Source organism: Oncorhynchus tshawytscha, linkage group LG30 (assembly GCF_018296145.1).
Source record: "Oncorhynchus tshawytscha isolate Ot180627B linkage group LG30, Otsh_v2.0, whole genome shotgun sequence".
Lineage (NCBI taxonomy): Eukaryota > Metazoa > Chordata > Actinopteri > Salmoniformes > Salmonidae > Oncorhynchus > Oncorhynchus tshawytscha.
This window is the reverse complement of record NC_056458.1, coordinates 38,874,009-38,896,541: the sequence shown is the minus strand read 5'-3', so window position 1 is coordinate 38,896,541 and position 22,533 is coordinate 38,874,009. Positions and strand designations below refer to the sequence as shown.

The 22,533-nt window shown below is 42.6% G+C and overlaps 1 protein-coding gene across 7 annotated transcripts in view; it reads right to left on the bottom strand.

Moving 5' to 3' along the window:
- dpysl3 (dihydropyrimidinase like 3) overlaps positions 1-22,533 on the bottom strand; it is a 56,272-nt gene that overhangs the window by 20,291 nt on the left and 13,448 nt on the right. For all 7 annotated transcript variants that reach the window (XM_042309041.1, XM_042309036.1, XM_042309038.1 and 4 more), the window contains exons 2-9: positions 14,520-14,608; positions 13,053-13,237; positions 11,142-11,306; positions 9,080-9,141; positions 6,961-7,041; positions 6,238-6,306; positions 2,921-3,041; positions 1,615-1,771 (exon numbers count right to left, since the gene is read on the bottom strand). In XM_042309041.1, the coding sequence (XP_042164975.1) occupies positions 1,615-1,771; positions 2,921-3,041; positions 6,238-6,306; positions 6,961-7,041; positions 9,080-9,141; positions 11,142-11,306; positions 13,053-13,237; positions 14,520-14,608 (929 nt within the window). The remainder of the gene's footprint in view (positions 1-1,614; positions 1,772-2,920; positions 3,042-6,237; positions 6,307-6,960; positions 7,042-9,079; positions 9,142-11,141; positions 11,307-13,052; positions 13,238-14,519; positions 14,609-22,533) is intronic.

The window sequence follows — 22,533 nt, the reverse complement described above, 5'->3', positions numbered from 1 at the left end:
ACTCAGCCCTCAAACTGGGAAATGTTTATTCCATACAGAAAAGCTGAAAAAGCTCACATACAGCTGGAATAGCTCAGACAACACAGCAGAGCTGCGACTAAAGTAGATTGATTACTCTGAGTCAAGTTCCAAGGTCTCCTCTCACCTGTTATAGCCGTCTTCCCTTTCTTACAGAGCACTTTCCTAACAGACAAACACACCAACTCCTGCAACCATATGTGTCTATTTATGTGTATAGTGTATATTGATGTGTATAGTGTATATTGAAGTGTATAGTGTATATTGATGTGTACAGTGTATATCGATGTGTATATTGATGTGTATACTGATGTGTATACGGTATATTGATGTGTATAGTGTATATTGATGTGTGTAGTGTATATTGAAGTGTATAGTGTATTTTGAAGTGTATAGTGTATATTGATGTGTATAGTGTATATTGATGTGTCTATTGATGTGTATAGTGTATATTGATGTGTATATTGTCTATTGAAGTGTATAGTGTATATTGATGTGTATAGTGTATATTGATGTGTATCGTGTATATTGATGTGTATAGTGTATATTGATGTGTATTTTGATGTCTATTGATGTGTATATTGACATGTATACTGATGTGTATAGTGATGTATATATTGATGTGTATACTGTATATTGATGTGTAGTGTATATTGATTTGTATAGTGTATATTGATGTGTCTATTGATGTGTATAGTGTATATTGATGTGTATCGTGTATATTGATGTGTAGTGTATATTGATGTGTATAGTGTATATTGATGTGTCTATTGATGTGTATAGTGTATATTGATGTGTATTTTGATGTCTATTGATGTGTATATTGACATGTATACTGATGTGTATAGTGATGTATATATTGATGTGTATACTGTATATTGATGTGTAGTGTATATTGATTTGTATAGTGTATATTGATGTGTCTATTGATGTGTATAGTGTATATTGATGTGTATAGTGTATATTGATGTGTATAGTGTCTATTGATGTGTATAGTGTATATTGATGTGTATAGTGTATATTGATGTGTATAGTGTATATTGATGTGTATATTGTCTATTGATGTGTATAGTGTATATTGATGTGTATAGTGTATATTGAAGTGTATAGTGTATATTGATGTGTATAGTGTATATTGATGTGTATATTGTCTATTGATGTGTATAGTGTATATTGATGTGTATAGTGTATATTGATGTGTATAGTGTATATTGATGTGTCTATTGATGTGTATAGTGTATATTGATGTGTATATTGTCTATTGATGTGTATAGTGTATATTGATGTGTATAGTGTATATTGATGTGTATAGTGTATATTGATGTGTCTATTGATGTGTATAGTGTATATTGATGTGTATAGTGTATATTGATGTGTATATTGTCTATTGATGTGTATAGTGTATAATGATGTGTATAGTGTATATTGATGTGTATTGATCTATTAAAGAGACTTTGGTCTCAGCATAAAGGTTGAATAAATAATAAGTCCATCATGAGGTTAGAAGCGCCTCCAGAAGCCTATCAGTCTGTTTGATGCAGCGAGGACATGCTAGGTCAGTGGCATGTCATACAGTCAAGAGAGGGAGCTCTTTACCTGGCCAGTAATGTGTTCAGGTAGTCTGGGGTGGTGGGGTCCGGGCTGAGGGGGGGTGATGTCACAAAGGAGGCAGCCTTGGCCCAGTTCTTGCTCCAATAGTGTGTCCCGTCAGTCCCAAGGCTGGCCGTGATTGGCTCGCCGAACACAACGTTACCTGGGAAAAAGATGTTATCACCCAGGGTGAGACTACATTAAATCAACTCACCTCATGCTGCTAAAAATGTACTCACTCATTAGCTTGCTAGGTTTATCCCGGGTCAATGCCAGTAGCAAATGTACAATGTCCAGTATCCTGGCACATGTTTTATTTGGTGCTGGCACTGACCCTGTAAACATGTATAGCTTTTACATTCTCCAGTTTTTTTCTTCCTTTCTTATTTCTCCTGGTTTAAAAAAATTGTATTTTGATATTGAATATTGCACTGTTGGGAAGGGCTTGCAAGTTAAGCATTTCACTGTTCTTGTGAATGTGACAAATAAAGCTTGAAACATAAGAACTAAAGGGAGAATCTAACGGAACTAAAAGGTCAGGTGATCCAGCAGTTTGTAGGAAAGATTGGATGGTCTCTTAACATTGCCTCATGTTTAACTTTCCTGTTGCTATTTGCAAGTCTCTTTCCCTCTCTGGGCTTTGACATGACGAATTGGATGTCAGCGCTGAGGAACGGGACCAGCCAGTGATGAAAACAAGGCCTCTTGGGAGCACCGAGTGACCCTTACATGCTTCCTACATGAGGACATGCATCTTTCCCTTCCTCTCTTTTTCTTCTCAGTTCAGAAAGTGTATATCTTTCTCTCCATCACGTACAAGAGGCCTACTCCCTCTCCATGCTCCGCCGTGGGCTCCTGATGAATGGCAGAGACAGGTTTTCTGACAGTTTCCTACGGTGAGCCCCGGGTGATAAATTAGAGATTCATCTCAAAATGGGCCTTCTTGTATCCGGTGTGTCTACCGGACCAGACCTATAGTGTAAATCTAGGGTGTGAACCAAGACACTAGGATCAGCACATAAGGGCATAGGTGCATTCCAATCCTCTTACAGAACAGAAGAGTTTAGGAGGCAGCGGCGAAGTTGCACTAAGAGGTGACAACTACCTCCAAGGGACATGCGGGTAAGGGCCGTTTTGAGATGAATCTCTAACTTATGACCCGGGGTAAGGACAGCTCTCGTGTTCTGATATGAAAGGTAGATTATCTTCTTTCTATGCATTCTATGCATTGTGACTAACAAATATGTAAGTTAGGTGCCTTCTTGATACAGTAATTAAAGCCCAATCACAGCCACACTGGAAACCCGGGAACCTTTTTTCCTGGCCTGTGAGATGATGTCGGCAGCACTCTTGCTCATGACCCTGGTCACATACAGGGGACAGTTGGTCTGGCTGGCAATGGTGATGGCGCGGAACACAGCCTCTGCCTCCAGCTAGATGGGAGGGAATCGACAGATAGACAGCGACACACACACACACATGCAGACAGACAGACAGACAGACAGACAGACAGACAGACAGACAGACAGACAGACAGACAGACAGACAGACAGACAGACAGACAGACAGACAGACAGACAGACAGACAGACAGACAGACAGACAGACAGACAGACAGACAGACAGACGAAGACAGACAGAACAATCAATTAGTCTCTGAACAGATTAAACTAACCCTGGACTGGCAATGTCTACTACTGCCAGGTTACCTAGTGGTTAGAGCATTGGGCCAGTGAATGAAAGGTTGCTGGATTAAATCCCTGAGCTGACAAATTAAAAATATGTCATTCTGCCCCTGAGCAAGGCAGTTAACCCACTGTTCCCCGGGTGCCAAAGATGTGGATGTTGATTATGGCAGCACCCCGCACCTCTCTGATTCAGAGGGGTTGGGTTAAATGCAGAAGACACATTTCAGTTGAATGCATTCAGTTGTACAATTGACAACGTATCTCCACTTCAATCCATTTTGAATGGCTGTCAATCAGCACAATGAAATTAAGTTGATCCTCCTCTGCAAATTCCAATGTGCAAAAGCTGCCACACTCGACTTGGCCATTTCCATCAGTGTAGCGTTGCCGGGTTTGGCAGGTTTCTCACTGACATACAAATGACACATGGTTTACTTTGTTTTCCAGGTCTTTAGCTAGCCCTGGCCACCACACATGGTTTACTGTGTTTTCCAGGTCTTTAGCTAGCCCTGGCCACCACACAGGGCCTTCTTGCGGCACAATCCAGGATGACCCTCATGCAGGTTGTTGAGTAACCTCGCTTTTCTATGGGTATGATTACTCTGCAACCCCAGAGTAGACAGCCTTTGTCAGTGGATAGCTGCAGTCTTCTGGTGAAGTATCCCTATAGCTCCTATCTTTCTACATAGCTTGGCCAGCCATGCAGTGTGAAATCCAACACTTTGAACAGCACGGTGTCTCTCTTTGTCCCCATGGCAATGTCTGTGGCTTGAAGTGGTATGTCGTCCCACGCTGCAAAGTAGAAGACATTACCATCTGTTTCCGGTGCCTCCATTCCGTCCAGTGGTAGCCAGGATAATGCGTCAGCATTTAAGTGATCGGCTGAGCAGTGGTATTCAATGTCATAACGGTAGGCTGATAGAATGGTGGCATTCTTGAGGTTGACAGAGTAGGCTGTCTTCGATCCGAAGATGGACAGGAATGGTTTGTGATCTGGAAATAAAAAGTACATCTACGGCCATAAAGATACTTGTCAAACTTCTTAACTCCTTAAGATCAGAGCCAACCCTTATTTCTCTATCTGCTCCTAGTTTTTCTCACTAGAACTGAGGGTTCAGGAGGCAAATGCTATGGGTCTTTTAGTCCCCATTCTCAAAAACATGTGAAATCACTGCTCCAACCCCTTACAACGAGGCATCACAAGAATAAGGTTCTCTTGGTGTCGTAGAGCACCAAACACTGACTGCCCAACATCCGCTTACTTTTGTGGAAGACATCTTTGCTCTGTTTTTTCCATTGCCACTGTTTGTAGCAGCTCGTAGAAGGGCTTCAGTACGGTAGAATTGTTTGCCAGGAAACAGCCATAGTAGTTCAACAGGGCTAGAAAATATCTGGGTTATGTGATAATGTTAAGACATGTAGCCTCCAAAATGGCTGAGACTTTCTTTTCTGTGGCCTAGGTACTCCACGGTGTAACTTGGTGATTATGTTCTCCCCCTCCAGTCTTGTCAGCTCTTTTTCCATCTTTTCTCGTAAAGGAGTAGGGAACAGGGCGTGGCTTGTGAAACTTTGGGTTGGCCTCTGGTTTCATCTTGATGTCCGTTTTGAACTCCTAGATCAAGCCTAAACCCTCTTTGAAAACCTGATTGTGTTGGAACAGTGGCTTTTTTTCCCATTCACTTGGAAAATACTCGCCAAGTCTAACCGGATTTGTTTTAACCGGTTTCTCCATGGTACTGCTCATTAGTTGCCTTTGGCGACCACTAGTGGTAGCTTTCCGCATTGCATCATGTACTGCACTGGTACTGTGAGTCTGCTGAGCAGTGGTATTGCATTTGTGTTTTCTCCAGTGGGATGTGTTCTAAAGCCTACATGCTCTCTAAGATGATGGTGACTGTAGTTCCTGTGTCTACTTGCATTTCAGCTGGTGTATTTTTCAGTTTCACTTCAAAAACAATTCCTTGAGTAGTGTCAGTCGCTCTGAACACTGAAAACAGTTCCGTGTCATCATCTGCATTGTCTCCTGTCTCATTGTTTTCTGTGATTATCTTTGCTTCGTTGCTATTTTTAGCTTTCCTGCACACTTGCGCTACCAGTCCTAGTTCTGAGCACTCGTATCTACAGTCCTGAGAATTGTGTTTCTCTACACAACAGTAGCATTTTCGCTCTGTGCCCATTTCTCCCTACCACTTTTGCAAACGGGGGACATAAACAGCCATGCTTTCCCTCTCATTCGGATCACGTTGGTGTAAACATAATCTTTCCGCTATGATCAAAGGCTGCGGCCTATAGTGAGTGCTCAGTGCCTCGGTAACCTCATCGTCAGTCTAACCTAACCTCAGTCTTTATCACTCAGTTTGTTAGGGGCTACCAAGCTTTTCGACAATCCATAGGCCCTGCTACCAATGACTGACTTTCCTCTGCAATATCATTAGTCATCCAGAGTGCCAGTCACTCATCAAAATCCTCCTTTATATCGACAGACATGTGTCCAATGAGTGCCATGATGATGTTAGGCTAGCTGGATAGCCTAGACGTTGGTAGTTGGTGAGAAAAAGTATTTATACCTCACTGGGTTCACATCAACACTTCTCGTCGCCACTGTAATATCCTGTGGTGTACTCTTGGTAAGGTTATGGCTATGACTTATGGATGTGACTTATGGCTGTGACTTATGGCTGTGACTTATGGCTGTGACTTATGGCTGTGACTTATGGCTGTGACTTATGGCTATGACTTATGGCTATGACCTCCCATCCGGGGCCGTCCCGAGCAACCCATCCGGGCGTGTCCTGGGCACCCCAACTGCAGAATTCAGCTGAGACACACACACACACACACACACACACACACACACACACACACACACACACACACACAGAGGAAGAGAGAGAGAGAGCGAGAGAGACACACACACAACCTTATTATGTAGAGAGCCTCACCTCCTCTGGCCTGCTCAGCACGTGTCCCTCTGGTCCAGTGATGCCCATCTCCAGCATGCGTGCCTGCTCCTGTGACAGACAGACAGAGGGACCATGTTCACACTAATTCACCCCCAACTCTGACACACACACACACACACACACACGCACACACGAACGCACACATAAACACACACCAGCACCCCAAAAAGAAAGAAGTATTGAACCCTGCATCAATAACACACTGCATTGAGAGATGCCTGGGCTGGTAGGGAGTGATGAGTTAACTGTTGTAGGGCTGATATAGAGGTTTAGTTAGTGCTATTCACCCTCATATTCACCCTGGACAGCTTTGGGGTATCGTTGGGACATGATACTATGTTGTGGGTTAAAAGCTGGGGCCCAGACAGCAAGGAAGCCTCTTTACTGTCCTGACAGACAGATCCCAGACACCCTAAGTCTCTGAGGGAGTCCAGACCAGCTATTAAGGCCCACCCAGCTCCCTCCCAGGACTCTACAGTCGTAACACAGACTAACATAAACTGCATCCACACATTACTGTCAGTGTGACTCCTGCAATAGCCACTCTCACCACTCACCCTTCCCTTCTGACAGAGTCTACATGGGGGTCAGTTTAGTCTGGGGGAAGAGCACAATGTATGGGGCTGCGCTGTGAAAAAGTTCAAAGGTTAAACTAGGGAGGAGAGAGGAGGGGGTGGGTGGTTGTTGTGACAGGTGAGTTACCTCGGCGATGATCTCTCCATTCTCAGCATGGACCTGCACAATGCCACCCATCTCTCCCAGGAAGGTAAAGATCTCATACAGCTGTAGAAACATGAATAGAACTTAGAACAAACATGATTAGAACATAGTAGAAACACGAATAGAACATAGTAAAACATGAATAGAACATAGTAATAACACGAATAGAATATAGTAGAAACATGAATAGAACATAGTAATAACATGAATAGAACCTAGTAATAACATGAATAGAACCTAGTACAAACATGAATAGAACATAGTAAAACATGAATAGAACATAGTAAAACATGAATAGAACATAGTAAAACATGAATAGAACATAGTAAAACGTGAATAGAACATAGTAATAACATGAATAGAACCTAGTACAAACATGAATAGAACATAGTAGAAACACGAATAGAACATAGTAATAACATGATTAGAACATAGTAATAACATGAATAGAACATAGTAAAACATGAATAGAACATAGTAATAACATGAATAGAACATAGTAATAACATGATTAGAACATAGTAAAACATGAATAGAACATAGTAAAACATGAATAGAACATAGTAAAACATGAATAGAACATAGTAATAACATGAATAGAACCTAGTACAAACATGAATAGAACATAGTAGAAACACGAATAGAACATAGTAAAACATGAATAGAACATAGTAATAACATGATTAGAACATAGTAATAACATGAATAGAACATAGTACAAACATGAATAGAACATAGTACAAACATGAATAGAACATAGTAATAACATGATTAGAACATAGTAATAACATGAATAGAACATAGTAAAACATGAATAGAACATAGTAATAACATGAATAGAACATAGTAATAACATGATTAGAACATAGTAAAACATGAATAGAACATAGTAAAACATGAATAGAACATAGTAAAACATGAATAGAACATAGTAATAACATGAATAGAACCTAGTACAAACATGAATAGAACATAGTAGAAACACGAATAGAACATAGTAAAACATGAATAGAACATAGTAATAACATGAATAGAACATAGTACAAACATGAATAGAACATAGTACAAACATGAATAGAACATAGTAATAACATGATTAGAACATAGTAATAACATGAATAGAACATAGTAAAACATGAATAGAACATAGTAATAACATGATTAGAACATAGTAATAACATGAATAGAACATAGTAAAACATGAATAGAACATAGTAAAACATGAATATAACATAGTAAAACATGAATAGAACATAGTAAAACATGAATAGAACATAGTAAAACATGAATAGAACATAGTAATAACATGATTAGAACATAGTAATAACATGAATAGAACATAGTACAAACATGAATAGAACATAGTAATAACATGAATAGTGTTACGGTTTTCTTCCGTCGAAGGAGAGTCAGACCAAAATGCAGCGTGGTCATTTACATACATGTTTAATAATGATGAAAAAAACGAACAATACAAAAACAACAAACGGAACGTGAAAACCTATACAGCCTATCTGGTGACAACAAACACAGAGACAGGAACAATCACCCACCAAACACTCAAAGAATATGGCTGCCTAAATATGGTTCCCAATCAAAGACAACGATAATCACCTGCCTCTGATTGGGAACCAATTCAGACAGCCATAGACTATGCTAGAAAACACCACTAAGCCACAATCCCAGATCCTACGAAAAAAAACAATACTAAACACACCACATAATAAACCCATGTCACACCCTGGCCTGACCGAAATAATAAAGAAAACACAAAATACTAAGACCAGGGCGTGACAAATAGAACATAGTACAAACATGAATAGAACACAGTAAGGTGAATGGTCACAGTCCACACACATCAAACTACAAATAGGAAACCACACTGCTATTATAAAACATGGCTAAATTAGTCTTGCATGGGCTGCTCCAGTTTAGTCTAGCATTACCACAGTGCCTCCATATAGGCCACATGATTTGCAGACATGGTCATTTTTTCCATTGATTACAGTTTGGCGGGACTGTGTTTCACATGCTGGCCAAGCAGAGCCGAGTAGGGCTCACCAACATTCTGTGTTGCTGTAGGCGAGCTAGCACACTGTACCTCACTGTTGCTCATCTGGTAGAAGTCCTTATAGGCCATGTAGACCTGGAAGGAGTTCACACCTGAGAGAGAGAGAGAGAGAGAGAGAGAGACAGAGACAGAGACAGAAAAGAGAGAGAGAGAGAGAGAGAGAAAGAGAGAAAGAGAGAGAGAGGGGGGGGGGAGAGAAGTGGCACATGAATGAAACCAAAAACAGAGAAGAATACTGTGATGATTCCAGTTTATTAATTGAGCCAAACAGAAGATCCCTCATCAGGCTTCATTGAACGTGACTGGAACTTAGGGCCTGACTATCATTACCCAGGAGGCCTGCATTCTGCTCTCTGGACATTCTGTGGCTATGCTGGGGTGGCCAAAGGGACCTGTCCACTCTGTCCAGTGTCTGAGCTATCTAACTGGGTGTGAAACCATGGAGGGTCCCCCAGGGCACCACACCCTCCTGCAGATGGACAGTGGTGGTCAGTGGTGTTTGGGCCAGGACCAGGTATGGACCACAGGTCCTGTGAGCATACTGGACGCCTGTGGCTGTGGTTGGGGGACAGACAGATTATGGGCAAGATATAAGGAGACAGAAGAAGACACCACCGCTGAATGAGTTTCCTAGCTGCTGCCAGCAGTAACCCTGCTCATCATCTTTAATTGGCCAGAGGAGTAGGTATAACGGCACTGTCTGTCTGCCTGACTGTATGTCTGTGTATGTGTCTGTCTGTCTGCCTACCTGCCTGTCTGTCTGTGTCTGTCTGCCTGTCTACAGTCGTGGCCAAACGTTTTGAGAAGGACACAAATATTAATTTTCACAAAGCCTGCTGCCTCAGTTTGTATGATGGCAATTTGCATATATTCCAGAATTTTATGAAGAGTGATCAGATGAATTGCAATTAATGCAAAGTCCCTCTTTGCCATGTAAATGAACTGAATACCCCCAAAAAACATTTCCACTGCATTTCAGCCCTGCCACAAAAGACCAGCTGACATCATGTCAGTGATTCTCTCGTTAACACAGGTGTGAGTGTTGACGAGGACAAGGCTGGAGATCACTCTGTCATGCTGATTGAGTTTGAATAACAGACTGGAAGCTTCAAAAGGAGGGTGGTGCCTGAAATCATTGTTCTTCCTCTGTCAACCATGGTTGCCTGCAAGGAAACACGTGCCATCATCATTGCTTTGCACAAAAATGGCTTCACAAGCAAGGATATTGCTGCCAGTAAGATTGCACCTAAATCAACCATTTATCGGATCATCAAGAACTTCAAGGAGAGTGGTTCAATTGTTGTGAAGAAAGCTTCAGGGCGCCCAAGAAAGTCCAGCAAGCGCCAGGTCTGTCTCCTAAAGTTGATTCAGCTGTGGGATCGGGGCACCACCAGTACAGAGCTTGCTCGGGAATGGCAGCAGGCAGGTGTGAGTGCATCTGCACACACAGTGAGGCGAAAACTTTTCGAGGATGGTCTGGTGTCAAGAAGGGCAGCAAAGAAGAGACTTCTCTCCAGTAAAAACATCGGGGACAGACTGATATTCTGAAAAAGGTACAGGGATTAGACTGCTGAGGACTGGGGTATAGTCATTTTCTCTGATGAATCCCCTTTCCAATTGTTTGGGGCATCCGTAAAAAAGCTTGTCCGGAGAAGACAAGGTGAGCGCTACCATCATTCCTGTGTCATGCCAACAGTAAAGCATCCTGAGACCATTCACGTGTGGGGTTGCTTCTCAGCCAAGGGAGTGGGCTCTCTCACAATTTTGCCTTAGAACACAGCCATGAATAAAGAATGGTACCAACACATCCTCCGAGAGCAACTCCTCCCAACCATCCAGGAACAGTTTCGTGACAAACAATGCATTTTCCAGCATGATGGAGCACCTTGCAATAAGGCAAAAGTGATAACTAAGTGGCTCAGGGAACAAAACATCAATATTTTGTGTCCATGGCCAGGAAACTCCCCAGAGTTAATATATACATAATATGTGATTTGTGCATGTGGAAAAGTGCTACAGAAATCAAGTCCATTTGAATTTCCATGTACTGTCTGTCACACCTTCCCCTTGCTGCTGTGAAGTTGGCAGTTACCTTTTTCCTTGAGCAGTGTGTCCACCTCCTGCTTGACACTGTCGCTCCAGTGGGTGATGTCCACATGGAGGGAGTAGTCACAGCAGGTCTTCTCATCGGCCCAGCTCCTCCACTGCTCAAAGGCCTCGATCAGACTGCTGCCTGGCTCCGGGATCACATGATCCACTACAGGGAGGGAGGCAGGGGGAGGGAGAGATGTAGGGAATGGAGGGGAGGGGGTGGACAAAGAGAGAAAGGGATTAGGAAGAGAGAGAGAGAGAGAGAGAGAGAGAGAGAGAATGTTACTGTTTTATTTAACCCACAATGCCTGTGTCTCTGTGTCCTTTGCCAGTGGCTTTCAATACAATGTCACCTATCATTGGAAATGTCTGTATGTCTGAGTGTATGTTTGGGTTACATGGATCTCCCAGTTCATGTCACTGTTCGGCTAATCGAAAACAAACTCAAACTGATAAGAGATAAAGAGAACCCCCACCTCCTCCGATGTCTATAGTGGTCCTAGACTCTGATGTAATAGGTCCGCCTGCTGCTCTGACCAGCTGACCACTTCCCGATCCAATTAAAGGCCGCCCAATCTCCTTAAATCCCTCTGTGCATGTTAATGCAATCTCGAGTCAACAGCAGCCAAGAAAAGCTCTGTTGTTTACTAGGGTTGACTCTCTGACCGAGGCTGTATGGCTTGTAACTCGGAGTCAAAGACGTGAAGGGCAGGATGTTATTGCAGACGTTTGCAGACGTTATTGCGGGTGTAGCGAAATGCTTGTGTTTCTAGCTCCAACAAGTCTTAGGCTGAATCGTGCTGGTTTACTGTATGTCTGTGGTGATTATCTGATCTTAGTTAGCCCAACTAGCTAACGTTAGCTAACTTAACTAGCTTCTCCTGGTTTGATGCAGTGAAGACAGGTATTACATAATCATTTTTAATGATAAATAATCTAGCTATGGCAGCTATTAGTCTACCATAGCGCAAGTCAGCTTGGTTGGTTGGTTGCTGTCTCTCGTCTCTCCCTGTCTCCTCCCTGCTCCCCATGTCACTCCCTCCGCCATGCTCCCATGTCACTCGACTCGCTCACAGTACAGCTTTATCAGCTTAAGTACCTTAAGAAATGACTTTTCTGCTGCTTCCCTCACTCGGATCGAATCGGACTGGGTCTGGATCTGAACAGGTCTATACGGAAAGGGTCTAGTTGTCTTCGGATCGATTCGGAACAGTTCTCTATATTAATCAATTAATTAATGATATTGGGTCCAGGTGGAACAGCCACAGGTCCATTTCAAAACAGGAACTTTTTGGACCCGTTACGACCTCTATCACACACTGCTCGCCTATTTCCACGGGACTTGTATTTCCCAGTGTAGGCTCCCCTTGCCGATCCTCGTTCTCCCACCCTCCTAGCGGCCCTTTGTGTGGTCCCCTTGACTGCTGCTCACATTGGCCCATTTAGGAACATTCTGCATTGTAGCCAGAGCCCCTCTCCTCCTCTCTCTCTCTCTCTCTCTCTAGTGCTCTGACTTTCTTTTTGTCTTTCTTTCATCCTCAATGGATGAAGCCACCACATGGCTGCCTGCCCACAATCTACTCTGTATTTTGTCTACAATCTCACACCGCCACAGCCAAGTAGTGTGGATTATAATCTTGTTTAGCTCATTTTCAACTGAGATCAGATAATACAGTAAACCAGTACGATTCAGCCTAAGACTTACTCTACTAAAATGTTAAATTGCCCAAATGATCATGGATGCAATTGATATGGCAGTCTTTCTATGTCATGTGGGTAGTTAACTGTAACAACCATTCCTACGGGGCACCTGCTGTCTGTTATTGTGATACCTTCAGACCCCCCCACCCACCGCCCCCTAGTGAGAGACATGGGCTCCAGGCCTCTCCAGGGCTCCGCTCTCTTCTCTCACCGATCATGGTGGTTCCCCCAGCCAGGGCAGCCTTGGTGCCCTGGGAGAAGTCGTCCACGGTGGTGGTCCCCCGGTAGGGCATCTGGAAGTGGGTGTGGTTGTCAATGCCACCGGGGATCACCATCTTGCCGTTGGCCTCAATGGTCTTGATCCCACCTGGGACGATCAGGTTGTCTCCAATCTGCCTGGAGGTTTAGGCGGAAGAAGAGCCATGTCAGTGGGTATCATTGACTTGACACAATGCTGTAAATTCATGCTATGAATAGCTAAATAGCTGATGAATAAACCAAAATGAATATATTATCATATCATTAGAAATGTAGTTTTGCTCATGGCTGACTGGTGTACAGTAAAGTTAATCAAACTGAAATTTAGCGGTAACCCAGCATCATTTGGAAACTATCAATCCTTCCACATTAGATGAAAGTCATCAGAGCATGTCAAATATTAGCTTGGAGGGTTGCAGACAGACCAACCGACAGACCGACAGACAGACAGACAGACAGACAGACAGACAGACAGACAGACAGACAGACAGACCGACAGACAGACAGACAGACAGACAGACAGACAGACAGACAGACAGACAGACAGACAGACAGACAGACAGACAGACAGACAGACAGACAGACAGACAGACAGACAGAGAGACCGACAGAGAGAGACCGACAGAGACCGACAGACAGACAGACAGACAGAGAGACAGACAGAGACAGACAGACAGACAGACAGACAGACAGACAGACAGACAGACAGACAGACAGACAGACAGACAGACAGACAGACAGACAGGGAAAAGGGCAGCGTCTGTACTCCTGTGCCAGCCGCGTGGTCGATGCTAGGCTAGCCTGGCCTGTGTAATTGGTATGCAGCTCTAACCTTCCTGCGGGTGCTTTTCCTATCAGAGCTCCTCTATGGGAGCACACAGGACAAAGAGCCTAATAGGCTGATCGAGTGGGAACAGGAATTGGGGAAAAAAAGAGTGACCTTCCAAGAGCAGGCAGGAATGCACCCACTTTGCCTCTTGTCTGGCCCTGCACACTATACACTACTGTGGACTGGAGTAGACTCTGACTGGATCTGACTGGATCTGTCTGGATCTGACTCAATCTATCTGAATCTGACTAGATCTGACTCGATCTGTTTGGATCTTTGTGGATCTGATTGGATCTGTCTGGATCTGACTGGATCTGTCTGGATCTGACTGGCTGACTGGATCTGACTGGCTCTTACTGGATCTGTCTGGATCTGTCTGGCTCTGACTGGATCTGTCTGGATCTGTCTGAATCTGACTGGATCTGTCTTGATCTGTCTGGCACTTGAAATTACTGTGATATGTGGTTGTCTTGCCAACCTTAGTTGAATGCACTGACTAAGTTGATCTGGATAAGAGTGTCTGCTAAATGATCAAAATGTCAACGTCAACATCAATGCATGGGAGGACATGGTGGTCAAACATTCTCTTACTTAATGACGCCATCCTCCATGTAAATGTCGGCATAAAAGGACTGGTCATCATTAACAATCCTCCCGCCTTTGACCAGAAGCCTGTCGCTCTGGAGAGAGAGATCGAAAGAACGAGAGGGAAAAAGAGAGGGGTGGGGATGGGAGGGAGAGAATGTTACAAAGTCCAAAGCAATCTCATCAGTATTCCGGCTATTCTGGGGGACACTCTGTTTTGTGCTTCTTTTTTTTCAAGATGTGTTCTTGTGTTCTTGTTCTTGCAAGAGCCATTTGTTTGGAATGTCTGACTGTCCCATCTACGCAAGAGAGGACCAATGAGAATAGCCACTCACACAGATTACACAGTAACTACTGTACACAGTAACCTACATTGTACACACAGCTGGGTAGATAGATGGTCCTAGCAGTCACATAGATGAGCTTGGACTAGATTGACTAGATAACGTAGCCTCTAAACAGGGCGTTGTCGTCTAGCGACTCAGCTGCTGCGCCAGAGACAGCCACTTGGCCACTAGCAAGACGTTTCCATGGCAATGCTTTGCTAGGAGCACTCAGAGAGGCTGGAGCGGCAGGCTGGCATGCCTGTTAAGGACACGCCTCACAGAGTACAGGGCATAACACTGAGCAACAGGGAATGGAGAGAGAGGGGAGGTGGGGGGGCTGGAACTTTGACGTTAGTGTCCCAGTACATTGCCTGGGCAGGGCCTCTTCTCTGGACCGGTCAGACCACTAGATTCTACAACAAAACCAGAATATGGAGTGAGCTCAACCAAAGGCAAATGGCTCTTTTACCTTTTACTGTATGAATAATATATGTATGGTTGTCACGCCCTGACCTTAGAGAGCCTTTTTATGTCTCTATTTGGTTTGGTCAGGGTGTGATTTGGGTGGGCATTCTATGTTCTATAATTCTTAGTTTTGTGTTTCTATGTTTTGGCTGGGTATGGTTCTCAATCAGGGACAGCTGTCTATCGTTGTCTCTGATTGGGAATCATACTTAGGCAGCAGGTTTTGCCACCTTAGGTTGTGGGATGTTGGTTTTTGTTAGCTCTGTGTAGCCTTCAGAACGTGACATTCGTTGGTCTTTTGTTGTTTTGTTTGGTGTTCAGATTAAATAAAGTATCATGAACTTGTACCACGCTGCACCTTGGTCCACTTCTTCCGACGAGCGTTACAATGGTAGGTACCCATTATCACACTGTGTAAAATGCCTAGGTTCAGTTCACTGCCCTGTAAGGTAAACAGAATGGGAGCGTTCCGTAGTTTCTCGTCAGCACATGGTGTGGTGTGATTAGTGATTTACTGTCTTGGCTGTGGAGCCCGGCTGGCGCTTTGTCAGTACAAACCCCACCCCTATCTACTGGTTTAAATGAAGTATATACGTAGCCTTAGCGATGCATCCATGGCATCTGCTCACACAACAAACACTGACTAGTCTTCCAGGCAGTGTGGGGTGGGAGGGATGGATGGGGGTGGGTGGGAGGGAGGGAGGGAGGGAGGGAGGGTGGGTGAAATGGATGGAGGGGGTGGAGGGGGAGGGAGGAGGGAGAGGGTTGGTGTGTGAAATGGATGGAGGGAGGGAGGGAGTGGGTGGGAGGGAGAGAGGGTGGGTGTGTGAAATGGATGGAGGGAGGGAGGGAGTGGGTGGGAGGGAGAGAGGGGGGGTGGGAGGGACGGAGACTGGGTGGGTTCTGATGCTGATTAAGCAGAGAAACAGAGAGAGACCCAACAGTCTTCTCTTCTGAGCCATGCAGGCGACCCCACCCTGCCTGGAGCAGCACTGTGTGAAGCAGAGAGAGAGAGAGAGCGCAAGAGAGAGAGAGTGCAAGAGAGAGAGAGAAAGAGAGAGCGCAAGAGAGAGAGAGAAGACGGTGAGAGAGAGAGAGAGAGACAGAGTGCAAGAGAGAGAGAGAAAAAGAGCACAAGAGAGAGAGAGAGAGAAAGAGAGAGTGTGACCTGTTGCCACAAGAAAAGGTCAACCAGTGAAGAACAAACACTATTGTAAATACAATCCATACTTATGCTTATTTATTTCCCCTTTTGTACTTTAACCATTTGTACATCGTTACAACATTGTATATATACATAATCTGACATTTGTAATGTCTTTATTCTTTTGGAACTTCAGTGAGTGTAATGTTTACTATACATTTTTATTGTTTATTTCACTTTTGTATATTATCTACTTCACATGCTTTGGCAATGTTAACATATGTTTGCCATGCCAATAAACCCCTTTGAATTGAATTGAGAGAGAGAGAAAAAGAGAGAGAAGGAGAGAGAGCACATACTCTACATGTTGACTTACAGAATGGCCTCTATCATCAACACACTACACAGTCCCCTAATCCATACCCTTCCACTACCTTCAGGGGATATCTGGTTTTGTATCTGAAAATGTTTCAAATTGATAGTATGTCCGCAGATTGTATTGCATAAGAATGTTCTCAATTTTAGTGTGGCTACCTAAGGGAAGAGCGTACTTAACACCAGCCCTAAGAGCATGGGGAAGTCTATTATCTTCCTAAAATGATCCCTATATGGTCGAGGCCCAGGTCCCTGGGCTATACTCTGCTGCAGTAAAGACATGCGTACTGCAGTGTGTGTGCCTGAACACCTGCCACAATCTATCAGTGTCTTCCCTCAAGCCTCAGTCCTGTCTAGGTTTGCAAAGCTACCAGTAATTTACCAGTTATCGGAATCTTCAGTAATTTTGGTAATTAACAGAAAATATTCGGCAATCTATCCTAACTTTGGTCATTTATAATAACTTTTTTTTAAATGGATTCATACAGTGTATTTGTAAAGCATTCAGACCCCTTCCCTATTTCCACATTTTGTTACGTTACAGGCTTATTCTAAAATAGTTTTTCATCATAAATCTACACACAACACCCCATAACGAAGGAGCAAAAACTGTTTTTTAGAAATGTTTTCAAATGTATATAAAATGTAAAACAGAAATGTCTTGTTTACATAAATATTCAGACCCTTCAAAGGATGCATGGACAATAGACATACAGTGCATTCGGAAAGTATTCAGACCCTTCACCATGAGACTTGAAATGGAGCTCAGGTGCATCCTGTTTCCATTGATCATCCTTGAGATGTTTTTACAACTTGATTGGAGTCCACCTGTGGTAAATTCAGTTGATTGGACATGGTTTGGAAAGGCACACACCTGTCTATATAAGGTCCCACAGTTGACCGTGCATGTCAGAGCAAAAACCAAACCATGAGGTCGAAGGAATTGTCTGTAGAGCTCCGAGAAAGGATTGTATCGAGGCATAGATCTTGGGAAGGGTACCAAAAAATGATGCAGCATTGAAGTTCCCCAGGAACACAGGGGCCGCCATCATTATTAAATGGAAGAAGTTTGGAACCACCAAGACTCTTCCTAGAGCTGGCCGCCAGGCCAACCTGAGCAATCAGGCCTTCGTCGGGGATGTGACCAAGAACCCAGTGGTCACTCTGACAGAGCTCCAGAGTTCCTCTGTGGAGATGGGAGAACCTTCCAGAAGGATAACCATCTCTGCAGCACTCCACCAATTGGGACTATATACTAGAGTGGCCAGATGGAAGCCACTTCTCAGTAAAAGGCACATGACAGCCCGGTTGGAGTTTGCCAAAAGGCAACTAAAGGACTCAGACCATGAGAAACAAGATTTTCTGGTCTGATGAAATCAAGACTGAACTCTTTGGCCTGAATGCCAAAAGTGATATTTCAGTTTTTTTTCTTTGAAATTTGCTAAAAAAAATCTAAAAACCTGTTTTTGCTTCTTCATTATGGGGTATTGTGTGTAGATTGATGAATAAAAATACAGTTGAATCGATTTTAAAATAAGGATGTAATCTAACAAAATGTGGAAAAAGTGAAGGGGTCTGAATACTTTCCGAATACACTGTATACTACATTATGGTATTGTTATTTTGGTATATCTGTGTCCATATTGTCCATGAGTTTTAGTAGATAGAACATATGGTGTATGAGTTTTAGTAGATAGGACATATGGTTCATGAGTTTTAGTAGATAGAACATATGGTTCATGAGTTTTAGTAGATAGAACATATGGTGTATGAGTTTTAGTAGATAGAACATATGGTGTATGAGTTTTAGTAGATAGGACATATGGTTCATGAGTTTTAGTAGATAGAACATATGGTTCATGAGTTTTAGTAGATAGAACATATGGTGTATGAGTTTTAGTAGATAGAACATATGGTGTATGAGTTTTAGTAGATAGAACATATGGTTCATGAGTTTTAGTAGATAGAACATATGGTGTATGAGTTTTAGTAGATAGAACATATGGTGTATGAGTTTTAGTAGATAGAACATATGGTTCATGAGTTTTAGTAGATAGAACATATGGTGTATGAGTTTTAGTAGATAGGACATATGGTTCATGAGTTTTAGTAGATAGAACATATGGTGTATGAGTTTTAGTAGAAAGAACATATTGTCCGGGTCGACGTCACCGGCCTTCTAGCCACCGCCGATCCACCTTTCATTTTCCATTTGTTCTGTCTTTGTCTTACACACCTGGCTTCACTCAACCAATTACTTGTTTATTATTTAACCCTCTGTTCCCCATGTTTTGTTTGTGAGTGATTGTTCATCGTACTTCGGTCCGTTTTTTTCTCGCTATGTTCGCTATGTTGCCTTGTATTATTGTATTTTTGTATTTTTGAGTAAAGTACATTGATTACTCATATCTGCTGTCCTGCGCCTGACTCTATACACCATCTACACACAGGACCATTACACCCAAACTATTTGCATTGTGTGCCCCCCCAACCCCTCCATTTACACTGCTGCTACTCTCTGTTTATCATATATGCATAGTCACTTTAACTATACATTCATGTACATACTATCTCAATTGGGCCGACCAACCAGTGCTCCTGCACATTGGCTAACCGGGCTATCTGCATTGTGTCCCACCACCCGCAACCCCTCTTTTACGCTACTGCTACTCTCTGTTCATCATATACGCATAGTCACTTTAACCATATATACATGTACATACTACCTCAATCAGCCTGACTAACCGGTGCCTATATGTAGCCTCGCTACTGTTATAGCCTGGCTACTGTATATAGCCTCACTACTGTTATAGCCTCGCTACTGTTATATCCTCTCTACTGTATATAGCCTCACTACTGTTATAGCCTCACTACTTTTATATCCTCTCTACTGTATATAGCCTCGCTACTGTTATAGCCTCGCTACTGTATATAGCCTAGCTACTGTTATAGCCTCTCTACTGTATATAGCCTCGCTACTTTTATATCCTCTCTACTGTATATAGCCTCGCTACTGTTATAGCCTCGCTACTGTATATAGCCTCGCTACTGTTATAGCCTGGCTACTGTATATAGCCTCACTACTGTTATAGCCTCGCTACTGTATATAGCCTCACTACTGTTATAGCCTCGCTACTGTATATAGCCTCACTACTGTTATAGCCTGGCTACTGTATATAGCCTCACTACTGTTATAGCCTGGCTACTGTATATAGCCTCACTACTGTTATAGCCTCACTACTGTATATAGCCTCGCTACTGTATATAGCCTCACTACTGTTATAGCCTCGCTACTGTTATATCCTCTCTACTGTATATAGCCTCACTACTGTTATAGCCTCTCTACTTTTATATCCTCTCTACTGTTATAGCCTCGCTACTGTTATATCCTCGCTACTGTATATAGCCTCACTACTGTTATAGCCTGGCTACTGTATATAGCCTCACTACTGTTATAGCCTCGCTACTGTATATAGCCTCACTACTGTTATAGCCTCGCTACTGTATATAGCCTCGCTACTGTTATAGCCTCACTACTGTATATAGCCTCACTACTGTTATAGCCATGCTACTCTATATAGCCTCACTACTGTTATAGCCTGGCTACTGTATATAGCTTCACTACTGTATATAGCCTCACTACTGTTATAGCCTCACTGCTGTTATAGCCTCGCTACTGTATATAGCCTCACTACTGTATATAGCCTCACTACTGTTATAGCCTCGCTACTGTATATAGCCTCGCTACTGTATATAGCCTCACTACTGTTATAGCCTCGCTACTGTATATAGCCTCACTACTGTTATAGCCTCACTGCTGTTATAGCCTCGCTACTGTATATAGCCTCACTACTGTATATAGCCTCACTACTGTTATAGCCTCGCTACTGTTATAGCCTCGCTACTGTATATAGCTTCACTACTGTATATAGCCTCGCTACTGTATATAGCCTCGCTACTGTATATAGCCTCGCTACTGTATATAGCCTCGCTACTGTATATAGCCTCACTACTGTATATAGCCTCGCTACTGTATATAGCTTCGCTACTGTATATAGCCTCGCTACTGTATATAGCTTCGCTACTGTATATAGCCTCGCTACTGTATATAGCCTCGCTACTGTATATAGCCTTGCTACTGTTATAGCCTCGCTACTGTATATAGCCTCGCTACTGTATATAGCGCTACTGTTATAGCCTCGCTACTGTATATAGCCTCGCTACTGTTATAGCCTCGCTACTGTATATAGCCTCGCTACTGTTATAGCCTCGCTACTGTATATAGCCTCGCTACTGTATATAGCCTCACTACTGTTATAGCCTCACTACTGTATATAGCCTCACTACTGTTATAGCCTGGCTACTGTATATAGTCTGTCTTTTTACTGTTTTATTTCTTTACCTACCTATTGTTCACCTAATACCTTTTTTGCACTATTGGTTAGAACCTGTAAGTAAGCATTTCACTGTAAGGTCTACACCTGTTGTATTCAGCGCACGTGACAAATCAACTTTGATTTGATTTTAGTAGGTAGAACACATGGTTCAAAACAAAATAGCCTAATTAATTTTAAAAACATTCTAATCAACAATTACATCATTTTAAATTACTGTTACTCTGCAACTCGTCCAACTATTGACTTTGTTCACAACTGCCACCAGTTTGACGCCAAAACATTGACAACAAATACCTGTTGACATAGTAACATAAATGAACGTAAATAACATAAATAATAATGCAGAAACCTTATATTAAACATCAATGGTATTGACTATGTTGATGATTTAATTTAGGATCATGTTTAACAGATTAGCCATTCTATTTGTCATTTTTAAATCATCTTAATTAATGAATGATTATATTTGACATGTGATAATGCCACACGTGATAGGGCCAGAGATAATTACAGACGTGAATTAAAACGGCAGATAAATGAAAGAAAGCAAATCGTTGTGGAGGTCATTTTAATCAGAGGTGTGATTTTGTGACTATTCAGAGGAGTTTGATTGAATGCACTGTTATTATCAGAGCAGTGGTCTCCGCTTAGTAAACTATCACAATATATCCAAAGTAATCCAGTGATTTCACTGGGTTCAGTAAGGAAAGCCGACTCTCAGATACATACATCTGGAGAAACCCTGCTAAAAACAATGAGGGAAGAGAAAGACAGAGTCCTCCATGTTTTTGTTACAGCGTAAATATGACAGAACTTAAAAGAGTAAAATGATACGTCAATCTGCTGTTTGAATTCTGTTGCAACACACACATATATGGACACACAAATCAAAAATGTGACTTTGGCTTAGCATTCCCCAAATGTTCTGTGGTTAAATGCTTTGACAGAATCCAGTAGTTGCAGTAGTGTTGATATGAGACCAGCCACAATCCTTGAGGTGTTGGTCCATGCTGGTGGATTTGCAGATGGGTCATGACATGGATTGTAAAATATTGTTCACGGTTACTCTCATAAACAAGTCAAACCGTCCCATCAGTGCAACCACAAGACATGCAGAGTTTGAGGATAGGGATGGAACCAGCTGAAATGAATACCCTCTAAATATATGTTCTTACTGTATCATTAAAGTACTACTAAAATCCCATTCCATGAAAAAAATGGTCATGGAAACCCCACAGAGAGAACTATAGCCATACCATTTGTAAGGACATTTCTGGCATAACAATGTCTTCCTCACTGACTCTTTGTCCAAT